A 13,596-nucleotide genomic window follows, 5' to 3' on the forward strand; every position below is an offset into this window, starting at 1 on the left:
GGTTTTATGAAACCCTGGGGTTTCTTGGTGGCCCTAGAAGGATTTCCTGAACAGGAGGGAGTTAATTAATTTGTAATATATTTTTTATATTTGTTAAACATTTATCATATATGGTCATGTTGACTTCCTGCCCCCCCCCCAATGGCCAATGATGGGTCTAGAGGGAGTAGGAAGGGGCCCCAGGTGAGCATGTACACAGAATATGCGTCCCAACCATATTCTGCATGATCACACTATTTCTGGGTTTCTCGAAGCCTGAAGAATATGCCTAGATTCTAAACAATTGCTTCACTAATGTTTATTATATGTATCTACTCAATTTCTATCTTTTCTGGAAAAAAAATTATATATATAAAAGAATGTTTCAGGGGTTTCTCAATGGTAAAAAAATTGAGAAAGGCTGCTCTATACTGTAGGTCAGTGGTCCCCAACCTTTTTATCACCGGGGACCGGTCAACGCTTGACAATTTTACTGAGGCCCGGGGGGGGGGGGGTAGTGTTTTGCCGAGGGATGTCATCGCAGCCGCCTGAGCCCCTGCTCCACTTGCTTTCCCGCCAGTGCCCCTGACTTCCGACCACCTGTTGGGGGGCACTGCCAGCAGCAGCTGCGCAGTGCCACGCCGAGGGGGAGCCCCAGACATGGCAGCTGCTGGAGAGCACCAAAGGTGAGCCAGCTGCAGAATGCCAGGGCAGCCCCCAAGGCAGCAGCAGGGGAGGAGGAGCTGCGGCCCGGTACCGACTAATCCATGGACCGGTCCCGGTCCCCGGACCGGGAGTTGGGGACCACTGCTGTAGTTTACAGGTAGGGCTGAATTCAAGGGGTACACAAAGAACAACCTAAAAACAACCCACAGCTTTTTGATGTTATTTCATACAAGCTTACCTTTCTGAAATAATTTCATCTCCCCATTCTCTTTCTTGATTTCAGAGATTCTGTGTTTCTTCTTTTCTTTTTGCTTTTCCTTGTCCCTTTCTGTATTTTTATCTCTGCCAATTTGATCTAAAAAGGAAACATTTTCATACTGAAATAAAAGTTCTACATTGTTCTTCAGCAAAAAATATTGAGTTGTTAAGAAAAGGTATTTTATTCACAATTACATCTTGTGTGATTTACTAAAAATAGATATATTACCACTAGATCTGAGTATGGGGAGCCCAAGCAGGTCTGCTCTGTAGTAAGCCCAATATTATTCAGTAAGGCCAGGAAAGTTTTCTTATGATTGCAACTCTAACGTATTATCAAAAATCATGTTGCCTGAGCATGACAAAGCTTGCTTTCCTACTGAAAACAGGAACTAAACTGCAAACTGCTTGGCATGTGACTGGAGGCTTGCCCACAGTAATTTGAGATCTTCAGATTAACAAAGTAACCCATTTGTTATGAGCAAATGTTAAAAAACATATTTGAACAGGTTTACCCTGGTACAGAAATGACAGTCAGGTTATAGCTTAGTGTGAATTGCCAAAGAGCCGATTGATCAGATCTGTTTTTGTGGCAAACTGGTTCTGGGAAGTTACCTATGGTACTCTGTCATTACTGGTTTTACATACTCATTTATCTCTTATGTATAAAAAAATACTACAAGATACTATTTTAACTCCATGCAATGCAATTTATTACAACTATTTACCATCAGCACAATACTTTAAGTTAACAATCATGGCCAGTGTCATCCCCATTTTATATCTGGCTCTGAATCTATTATAACTTGCCAAGAAAAAAGAAGAAGCCCATGCTACATTCTGGACTATAACATCCAATAAAATAGTTCAGGCATAGCAAAGTGCCTGGATGTACCCAAAGAGACGCCGGGCATTGATCTCATGCCATAGTACTTGAAACAAGCATAGGTAAGTTGCTACTCAACAATCTACTATCAGGTTTATTGACTTTAAGACCTAAATTCTATCTACTAAGTCTGTTTTCTAAAGCAAATTAAAAGAAATTTTAAAAATTATTAAAATGATGGAGTCAATCAACAAATTGCTCCAAGTTACATAGACAACTGATAAAGGAAATAGTAACTGACCAAGTGTACAGCATTTCATAAACTACTAGAGAATGGTAGCATTTCCAGCCTGTTTCTGTAACAGAAGCCAAAAGCTTCAGAATGATGCTGGATGCCAAAATTTGCAGCTGCTTTGCATCAGCTTCCAGAGGGCAGCTTATATCAGCAGTCAATCGCATATTATGCAAGAACCACATTTGAGATCAAAAGGCAGCTAGGCAAAAATTCACACTACAAGCATTGTCATCTTAGAGGGAGGATGGAATTACTACAGTATTGCAGCAGTGTCTACTCTGTCTAATCACGGATAATGTAGATGCTCTGAAAATAATCCTCATTATTCTAAAAAGCAGAACACTCAAAACAGAACACAAAAATAACCATGAGACAACATCAATACCAAGAAACAAGAAAATCACTTTACTAAAGCTACCAGAGATAACATGACCAGGTAGGATATGAAAGACAGTGAGCTGCTGCATAGGTGTTTATCCTAGATTGCAAAGAGAGCAGTTCAGGACGGTTTTCTTCAACAGAAAAATATACAATGTAAATTCTCATTTATTCTCTTCTTTGTTAATTTCAAGTAATAAAAGTAAGGGAAGATGGTAAAATGCAATAACAACACAATGGTGCATGAAGGACCACGGATGCATTTGAAAAACTTTTCACAGACCCCCCCCCCCAACCCTGAAATGGAAAAAACTAGAAAAATGTGAGAAAGGGGGATAGAATGCTTCTCCCCAAATGATGTTAAACTGCTTCAAGGTAACCAAACAGACTTAAAGACTTAAAACTTTTAATCACTCTGAGAAATTAATGTTGGAAAAAGTACCTCCAAGTTTTGTAGAACATTCAATATCTTCAGAGCTAGCTTGGTGCAGTGATTAAGAGTGGCAGTTTATAATCTCGAAGAACAGGTTTAATTCCCTGCTCCTCCATATGCAGGCAGCTTGGTGATCTTGGACTAGTCACAGTCTTGTTAGAAGCTGTTCTCAAAGAACAGTTTGTCTCAGAGCTCCCCCAGCTCACTTACTTCATAGGTGGTAGTGGAAAGTGGGATATAAAAACTAACTCTTCTTCATTTGGCCTAGGAGAGCATTCTGAGGGTCTGTCCCTTCAGTACTTAGTTGCTCCTGCAACATGTCAGCAAAGCTTTTATCAACCGTGTCTCCCAACTAAAGTTGCTTCTTAATCACACCAAATAGGACACAAATTAAATAGGGCTCCAAGGTAAACATGCACAGGATTACATTCCTAAATAAAATGACAAAACAATGCTAAATTCCTTAGTATTTTGAAATACTTCAAAACAGCTTGCAAGCATTCAGAATATTTTCCAGAATATTTCTATATTAAAACACATTCAGGAAAAAATTGTTTTTTCCCAATTAGGGTTACAAATATGAGGCTCTAAAATATTCTACTTTGCTGAAACCTATCCAGCTGATCTTGTACTATTGCTTTGCAATTTGTTGATTGGCTCAATGCAGAATTCTATCTAGAAATAACTGAACTTTGTTGGTCTTTAAGGTGCCATTAGACTCATATTCAATGCTCACATCTGTTTGTTAACTCTTCTATTTACTACTTTCACAGATCATACCAACCACATTAATCCAATCTCAGGATAATCACCCAGTAACTTATACATCTTGACCCTACCTAGCCTTTCCTGGCAATTAACCCTCCCCCCACTCCCTAGATATATAGAATGGTTGAAAATGTCCTATTTCACTGCATCTGAAGAAGTTTGTGCACACATGAAAGCTTACCCAGAATCTATTTCAGACCTTCTACCACCTACTAGCCAAGCTACTAGCGCCCTACTTGGCACCAGAACACCACAGTATTCCATGCAACGGAACTGGACTTCTGCAACTTGCTCTACGCAGGCCTATCCTTATCCTTGATCTGGAAACTGCAATTGGTGGAGAACGAAGCGGCCAGGATTCTCACCAATACACCGTGGAGATATCACATCTGACCTATACTTCAACAACTCAACTGGCTCCCAATTGAATTCCGGATCAGGCTTAAGGTTTTGGTTCTTACCTTCAAGGCCATACGCGGTCTGTGCCCAGTATACCTAAGAGACCATCTCTCCTCCTATACCCTCAGAAGAGCATTACGCTCTGTCACCACCAACTGGCTAGTAATCCCTGGCCCCAAAGAAGCACATTGGTCCTCAACTAGGGCCAGAGCTTTTTCTGTCCAGGCCCCCACTAGAATGAGCTCCCTGAAGAGATCAGGGCCTTTTCCGAACTCCCAAAATTCTGCAGGGCCTGCCAAAGGGAACTCCTCCCCCAGGCATTTGCCTGAGGCTGACAACAGGTCTAGAGTTCTTCAATTTCAACCACACTTCAACCAAACTCTAACAGCTAATGTCCATGTTATCCTTACCTTTCAATCACATACAGGCAAAACCCTGAGTACCATGGTGAAAAATAGCCAACCACTGGAATGCTTGTTAACTAGTCCACTAATCTAGGAGGGCAGGATGCTGTTCCCATTGGCTGCAGAGGAAAGGACACGCAGAATGGGTTTAAACTACAAGTACAATGATATAGGCTAGATATCAGGAAAAAAATTTCAGTCAGAGTAGTTCAGCAGTGGAATAGGCTGCCTAAGGAAGTGGTGAGCTCCCCCTCACTGGCAGTCTTCAAGCAAAGGTTGGATACACACTTTTCTTGGATTTGGGCTGATCCTGCGTTGAGCAGGGGGTTGGACTAGATGGCCTGTATGGCCCCTTCCAACTCTATGATTCTATGATTCTATGAATCTAGAGGGTTTTAGTCCAACACACATATTCAATGATAAAAGAATTAATGCATAGCTGTGGACGAATCTGCTCTCAAAGTAACAGAATATGGGAATGTTCAATTCAACGTATCCTAATATTCTTAAACTACAACATCTTAAATTTTAGCCTACAGAAACCACTTCTTTAGTGTAACTTTGTCACAATTTAAACTGGTGTAACTTTGACTAGTAACTGTGACTTTTAGTAAGCAAAGTTACAGTAATTTAACTTGACACATGATAGTTCTGAAATATGCTCTAAACTCCCCATACCTGAAGGGGGAAATCAGACTGTATAGCTGTAATTTATGATAATTATGCAGTATAATTAATGCATATATGTATGTATTTATTTAGAATTTTTACTTGTTTCTGTATTAGAAAAATGTGCAAAATATTTTAGATTATTTTTCAAGGAAGCCCATATACCAGTAGCTAACTACTGAAGATTTTAGAAGAACATTTTCTTCAGCAGCCATGTTTAAACACAAGCATATGGGAGGGGAGATTTTAATATGCTATGAAATCAAACAGAGGAAGATTGAAAGAAGCCGCAACCCACTCTCTCGTCTACTTCCCAGCAGGGGGAACCTTTCTCAGGATGGAAAAGTTAGGCTGAAGATTCTGCAATAGCAACCCAGCTGTTGCACTATACTAGGGGGATGGGTTCCTGACACACTGTACTCAAACACAGAGCACTGGGGGGAAAGATGTTTGCTGAAGCAAGGGCTTTTTTTTTTACTCTCCATTAGCATTCTCTAGTTCAGTGTGGTTCTGTATTTCCATCTGAAAGCGCAGCACTAAAAAAGACAGACATGAAACTATTGAGAGAGACGTATGTCTGAACAAGTTAATTCTGAACACATTAGTTATATAATGTGTTTCTCATCTAGAAAACAGCAACTGTTTCAGGACTTCAAAAAGACTGTCTGCACTAGCATTGTGAGTACAACATATTGTTTCCTCGTTCCCACTTTGAAATCACTTATTGAGAGTACTAAAGCAATTTCATATCATGACCTTCCTCCATGTTTGTAGGAACTAGAGCACTTTTAAAAACCCTCATAACAAACTTATGAGACATATTAAGCTTATATTATATTATGAGACCAAATAAACTTCCTAAAAGAAATATTAATCTGCTCCTCTCCATGTTCAGTATCATCTGCTGTACCACACTATCATCTAATTAATGGTTATAAATTCAATATGAAAACTATATTCAAGAATGGTATGTAGGGCATGTTACCTAATCAGTATGTAAGTTTATTAAAATTTTCACATCCCACCTTTCAAGAGAAATAACTAGACAGCTTATAACAATTCTAAAAAGTAAAAGCAATAGTACAAGGATTTAAAAAAACAGCAACAAGAAGAGAGGAAAATATGACAGATTTAGATTTAGGAAGTTCTTAAGAGCCTAGGACAACCAACAAAAAACTAAGAAAAGCCTGTTACAGCCATCGTTCAAAAGCAGCACAGCTGGATAAAATTCCACAGGTGAAGATCTAAATAGCCTTGGAGAATAAACTTTGCTAACTAAAACCCTACCAATTTCAAACTAAATCAGCTTCCTGAGGACAACAAGGAGTTCCATTATTGGGTGCCATTATGGATAAAGCCCAGTCCTTGGCACTCAGTATGGTTCTGTAACTTACGCCTGCTAGCAAACTAGCATTTTGTGTTTTTTTTAAATAATCTTTTATAGTATATTGAAAAACATAGAAACAGATATAATACTGGTTCAACATATTGGATCCCCAATCAGGCCCCTAAATCTTCTCAGCCAGTAAATCAGAGCTATTTGTGAAGAAAGTCCATGTAAAATCCATGCCATTGTTCTTGATATTCATGTGTTGACATTTTGTTGACCAAGCTAGTTAATTTTGCCAATTTGCCAATCTTGAAAGATCTGCCAGTTTTTCCAACCAGCCCTCTACAGACGAAATTCTCAAAGCTTCCCAGTCTTTGGCCAATATCAATCTCGCCGAGGTTGTGGCAAAAAAAAAAAAAACCTCCGCTGCAAACTAGCAGTTTGAACCAACTGAATCTTCCAAACATTTGTTAAATTAATCTTTTACTGTACTTCATAATCATATTAGTCATTTTGCACAGTGACATCCTGGAGCAGGAGCTTGTGTGTGTATGTTAGAAATACATAATACAAAGCCAGCTTTGCTGCCTAGTCCCATAGATATCAGGAGAGTAGTTGATTACACCCCAAGGAAATTGAGGGCTGGATTGCAGAGACAGACAATGGCAAACCACTTCTGTTAAGTCTCTTACCTCGGAAACCCTATGGGCAGCCTTGTTCAACCTTTTGACCATGGAGGAACCCCTGAAATATTTTTCAGGCTTCAAGGAGCTCCAGAACTCACCTGAAAGTGATGCCAGCTGGCCACACCTCCATGCCACGCCCAACAGGGGTAAGAAAGGAGGCGGCCTGAGGCAGAAGGTGTACAGACCCTTTCCCTGGCATAGTAACTATGTGAGAACACCACTCTCTGGTCAATGGAAGCAGCCAGTTCTCTGCTTTCACGGCAATGCTAATGATAACTTGCGGCCGAGTACATTAAGGCAGGATATAGGGGGAAAGCCATGGAGCTCTCATGGAGCCCCAGGGCAGGAATCCCTGCCCTATGCGATCACTGGTAGTCAGCTGTGACTTCAGAGTGCCTACCACCACTTACCTCCAAGGGGTGTTGTTGTGAGGATAAAACAGAGGTAGATAAAATAATGCTGCAAGCTCCTTTGGGTCCCTATCGTGAGGGAAAGCAGAGTATAAATTTTTAAACAAACAGCTATTGTACAGTTTTCCTAGAGCATAAACCTTTAAAATGCCCTAGTCCAGCTGACAGGAGAAAGGGACAACATCTGTTTCATGCTTTCTCAAGGCTTTTTAATATTTCAATTGTCTTTAAGCTTACTTAAAGTTAATACTGCTGACAGATTTCTGAACACTTGTAAAAGAAACACTGCAGACTCACAAGAAACAATCTTTTACATAAGATTAACATTGCGATCAAGATTGCAGGATCAACAACCTCAGATATGCAGAGGATACCACTCTAATGGCAGAAAGTGAAGAGGAACTAAAGAGCCTGTTGATGCGGGTGAAGGAGGAGAGTGCAAAAGTTGGCTTGAAACTCAACATCAAGAAAACGAAGATCATGGCATCCGGCCCTCTCAATTCCTGGCAAATAGAAGGGGAAGAAATGGAGATAGTGACAGATTATATTTTCCTGGGCTCCAAGATCACTGCAGATGGGGACTGCAGCAAAGAAATTAAAAGACGCTTGCTCCTGGGGAGGAAAGCTATGGCAAATCTAGACACCATCCTAAAAAGCAGAGACATCACCCTGCCAACAAAAGTGCGTCTAGTCAAGGCTATGGTCTTCCCAGTTGCAATGTATGGCTGTGAAAGTTGGACCATAAGGAAGGCCGAGCATCAAAGAATTGAAGCTTTTGAACTCTGGTGCTGGAGAAGACTCTTGCAAGTCCCTTGGACTGCAAGGCAAACAAACCGGTCAGTCCTAGAGGAGATCAGCTCTGCCTGCTCCTTAGAAGGCCAGATCCTGAAGATTAAACTCAAATACCTTGGCAACCTCATGAGAAGAATAAGAGCCTAATGCTGGGAGCGATTGAAGGCAAAAGAAGAAGGGGACGACACAGAATTAGGTGGCTGGATGGAGTCACTGAAGCAGTCGGTGCAAACCTAAATGGACTCTGGGTAATGGTAGAGGACAGGAAGGCCTGGAGGATCATTGTCCTTGAGGTCGCGATGCTTTGGATACGACTTCGCACCTAACAACAACAACAACAACATTTGGCATCCAATATTTTACAGACCTCAGTATATAGTAGCATTCCAGATAGACTGGGGGGATGTGTTTGCTGCATATGTAAGTTGTATGTACATAAACAATTAAAATTAAAATAGGAAATAAATGTGAAGTGACATTGTTGAAAAGGAAAAGTATTATTCCTTCTGACAGCAAATTTGATCCCATCAGATGAACTACAAAATAAGACCATGGTAAGACAAAGATTCTATACAACCAGTAGATATTCCACATATGCACTAAAAATTATCCTGTAAGCTAAATATGAAACTTAAGTATTCTGGAGTAGGGGATAGGGAGGGAAGCATATAGTAAGGCATGTTATTTCACTAGCTACAAATATGCTTTGTGCATTTAAGGGCTCTGACCGCACTGAAATTAAGGCATCCTGAAATTTATTCTATCCCAATTAATTGCCATCAGTTCAACTGTGATGGGGAAACAGCCACCAACAACCTAATTCACACCTTGGAAAATTTCCTTTGGCTCTAGTCTAGTAACCAGCCAAAATATTTAGAACACGGACTCACATTTCAGTATTCAGAATTCTGTGCTCTAATTACCATATTTTCTAGCTATTGTTACAACAAAACCTAACCCTAAATTTTTCCCAATTTCTCATAATTTTAATGAAACCTTTGACAAAAGTGTGGCAATATATAAATAAATGTAGGGCAGGCCAAGTTGTCATTGCTGCAAGAAAAAGTTAACTTCTGACCCTTATTTAACTTCTCCCTATTTCTCAGAATTTCAGTAGTGCTTTAAAAAGCTTCTCTTATTTGAATATCGGAGTCAGTACAGAAAGCAACTCCTTAAGAAAGAAATCAATTGACTACCACAGAATGGTATATTTAAATCATAAACAAGCAATGGCAAGAACTTGCATATTTATGTCATAAAACAAAATATTCTAATGTAAAATAATAAGATTTGCATCTTTTACATACTACAATAAAATCATTGCTGAAAATATGAGACAATACAGTGAAATTTCTAGGTGCCAGGGCTACTTTGTTGCCTGGTATCTGTCAAGCCCTATCTTAATGGATCTTGGAACAGAATTTGTGTAAAAACAGCATAAGAGAATGCATATCATGAAACTCTGCCATACCTCTTACCCACAATGTATTGCTCAGGTTTAGGGTGAAAAGAGCTGCTTCCTGCTCATCTAGCTTGAAACTTCCGCTTAGATAAAATGCACTAGGCCACTATAGGTAAGAAATATTCACCCAGCCACTACCATCATCAGTCTTGTACTATGTATATATCTGCATGTGTTTTCCAACTGTTCCCCCACATCCTAACCAACTCATAGATCTTCATCTCATCTATGTGATTTTACAACTGAAGTCTCAAATGCTTATTTCAGTCTATAAATGATGAAGGATTCCCTGCCACGAAAAAGTCCACTGTTGCTAGGGAGCTAATAAAAAGCTCAATCAGTATTAAGAATAAGGCCTGGGTAGAGGCATCTAATTTGATATTATTTCTCTCAAGGTCTAAGCTTATATATAAATATTTGAACTACATGAGATGAATGGAAGTATACATCACTCAATTTTCAGTTAAGTATATTTCTCCTTTCCATGCAGCTCCTTTCCACAGCCCAATATGCTCCCCCCTGAACCAATGGGTTGCACTAGTCTAAGTCAAGCCTTTAAAACATTAAGAATCACAGCTTATTCACCTCTGAAAGTGTCCTATATAAAATGAACACTGTTCTGGAACTATGTATGCAGATTCCTAGAAATACCCCAATAAACATATGATCAATACTCTTAACCAGGGGTAGTCAAACTGCGGCCCTCCAGATGTCCATGGACTACAATTCCCATGAGCCCCTGACAGCATTTGCTGGGGATTGTAGTCCATGGACATCTGAAGGGCCGCAGTTTGACTACCCCTGCACAGTTTGCTGTTTGTACTTATAGAACAGGAAGTGCATGATCCAAATAAGAAAAGTTTCTGGAAGGCAGCCTGTGGGCCTCTATCTATATAATCAACAGGAATTGTATATGAGGTATATTTGACATTCTTGGTTGCTGCTTGCTTCCTCTCACTGCTGCTGGACACTGCATTGACAATCTTATCTGAGTAATGTCTCTCATTTTTCAATGCTTTCAAGTGCCCTCAATTCTTGCCAATTTCAGACTGCAACTGCCATGTCTCTTCAATGTCCACATTAGATCAGTGCACTGGTACAGTAGAGTAGCCAAAACTTCATGAGCTAGTCTAAAGGAGGAAGAATTCCTGGTAACACCAGTGCCATATGAAGGCTACTACTGTCTCCCCCACAGCAAGGCTATTTGAGATGAAATGTTAAGAACAATTATTTGGTGTTCAGTGAGGCTTACTCACCAATAAACATAGAACTGAACCATTGGCAAGTATTCTTTCTGTTTTAGGGAACTTTTTAATGTTAAATAAAACTGTAATCTTACATCAAATAGCATTCAGATAATTGTCCTATTATGATTTTGAGTACAACTCTGATGGCAGTCATGTATACAAAGCACTTGCATGAACATTTTTTGTAATCACTATACAATATTATGAAGCTTTGCAGTATTAAAAATAGGAAGCAGAGAAAAACAGACCTATCCAATGGCAATACAATAAATATATTCTTAAAAGAAAGAAAAGTGTCCTTTTTTGTAGTTTTCCTTATCTGTTTATTCTGTAGGACTTCTATCAAAATGGAATCCAGGTAATATCCGTTTTCAGTGAGATTCTTTCATCAGTGACAAGTCCTCTGAGTCTTCAATATTTTTATCATTTTTTTAAGTATTGAGAATTTAAACCTTATATATAATAATAATAATATAATACTGGCCACAGACTCACATGGGTATACCATATATTTATGAATATATTTATTGTATTGCCATTGGATGGGTCTGTTTCTCTGTTTGGTTTAATTATTAGACCGTCCTTCTTATACTCTTGTATGATATTAAAAATAGGAAGTACAAGTCAATCAGTATGGTACAGTAGTTAGAAGGTCGGATTGAACCTAGCAGACCCAGGTTCAATTCTCCACTCTGCCATGGAAAATAGGTGGATAAAGCCAGTCATGCATATTCTGCAGCCTTCCTCCCCCCCCCCCACTGAATTTGTAATTTGTCCCTTGTTGAGATTTAATCTCCACTACAACAGGAGAATGTGTCCTTTTCGGATCTTCTCCCATCTATCCAAGTCAGCTGTATTCCCTAATAGGTCTGAAAGCCTGAGCCCCGCGGCTACTTCCACCTAAGGCAAAAGGCCGTTTCCACCACACGCACACCCCCTTTTTTTTTTTTTTTTTTTTTTTTGCACGAACCGCCGGACTGCATGGTGGTGGCTGCCTTCCCTGCTTTAAATTGTGCCATTAAGACATACACCATCCCACCGGGGTCCCCTCTTCCAGACGGCAACCCGCTCCCACCCAAAGGCACCGACCATGTGCGCGCAGGGAGCAGACCTGAAGCTAACAAGCCAACGTGTCTCTTCCATGTGCGTGAGGGCGGGCAGGCAAGCAGCCATTCCAGTGACTGACTTTGCCGGAGAGAGAACAACCATTTCCTGCTCCTTTGCTTACCCGGGGAACCCCCACTGCGGAGAGGCCGTTCCCCCCCCCCATCCCTCTTTCCGCCTCCGATTCTCCCCCCACCCCTACCCGAAGCCCCTCTGACCCTCCCGAGCACACACACACGCGGCAGGCCCATCGCTGCCCTCCCACCAATAAGTGCCAAGACGCTCACCCTCCTGGTGGTGATGGTGGTGGTGCTGCTGGTGCTGAAGCAGCAGCTTCACCTCGCCGTTCTCCTCCCGACCGACCGTGCTCAGTCCGCCGCCGCCGCCGCCGCCTGCTCCTCCTGCCGCCGCCCCCAACAGGGGCAGCGCGGCCAGTTTCTTCTTCTCCTTGTCCCTTTTTTCCTTGGGCCGCTTGATCTTGCCGCCGCCGCCTCCATCCACGCCCGCGGCCAAGCAATGGTGGGAGTGGGAAGAGGGCGGCGGCAAGAGCAACTTGTGGGGCAGCTGAGGCGGGAAAAGCAAGGAGCCGCCGGCTGCGCTGCTGCTGCTGCTGCTGGTGCCACTGGCGGCCGCCGCCGAGGAGAACGCGGCGAAGCTCCACACCGCCGGGGTGCCGTGAGCGACGGCGGCGGGCGCCACTGGGATGTGAGGCGGCGGGGGCTGCCGCCTATTGCTGCCGCCACCCTCGCCGTTGACGCGCTTCGGGCCCTTGAGGCCCCGCTCCTCGGCTCCCTTCATGCGCTTGGCGGCCGGCTGGAAGCCGCGCGGAGAGGCCCGCACTTCTGTCGCCAGACTGGAAGCGAAGGGCTCCGGCGGCTGGGGCGGCAGCGACGGCGCCACCATCGCACCTCGCAGGGGACTCGGCGGCTCCGCCATTTTGAGATTCTGCTTGTATTTACCTCTCAGCGCAAGTCGCTGGAGAGAGCCGGGATGGTCGAGGGAGGGAGAAAACGAGAAGGGAGGCGGGACGCGTGCTGCACAAGCGCCGCTTACTCTCCCCTTTACTCCCTCCCAATAGAAACGGCGACAGGTCGGAGTGACAACCCAAGCTGCCAATGGCTATGGGGAGAAGGGAAAAGGGAACGGGCTTGCCACCGCCCGGTTGTGAGTGGCGCAGTTGGGAAGGGGAAGTGAGAACCTGTCATGGATGTCTCTGGGGCGCTCCGAGAACAGCGGGAAGACAATCCCACAAATGGGCTCCTAAAGCTTGAGGCGGGGAAAGAAAAGACCGAGCTGCCGGATGTGGAAAACGAGGAGGTTGCCTTTAAAAAGAGAGGGAAGCGCGTCGGATCGGATGGCTGGAGTAACCTACTTCAGGATCGGGTCTATGCAACGCTTCGGCCAAGGGGGATACCGTGAAACAGCGCACTTCGCTGCAAAAGCTTTGTCAGGCTCGTCGGTTTTTTAAAAAGACTTTTTAATTTACTTTT

General features: G+C 42.4%; 1 protein-coding gene across 2 annotated transcripts in view; it reads right to left on the reverse strand.

Moving 5' to 3' along the window:
* The window catches only part of RSBN1L (round spermatid basic protein 1 like), a 46,862-nt gene extending 33,693 nt beyond the window's left edge, over positions 1-13,169 (reverse strand). The window contains exons 1-2 of one of the 2 annotated variants that reach the window (XM_077338056.1): positions 12,394-13,168; positions 884-1,000 (exon numbers count right to left, since the gene is read on the reverse strand). In XM_077338056.1, coding sequence (XP_077194171.1) covers positions 884-1,000; positions 12,394-13,042 — 766 coding nt within the window. In that variant the 5' untranslated portion in view covers positions 13,043-13,168. Of the gene's footprint in view, positions 1-883; positions 1,001-12,393 lie in introns of both variants that reach the window. The other variant, XM_077338057.1, reaches the window with a different exon arrangement.
* Between the last annotated feature and the right edge of the window lie 427 nt (positions 13,170-13,596).

This window comes from Paroedura picta, chromosome 5, assembly GCF_049243985.1.
Source record: "Paroedura picta isolate Pp20150507F chromosome 5, Ppicta_v3.0, whole genome shotgun sequence".
Lineage (NCBI taxonomy): Eukaryota > Metazoa > Chordata > Lepidosauria > Squamata > Gekkonidae > Paroedura > Paroedura picta.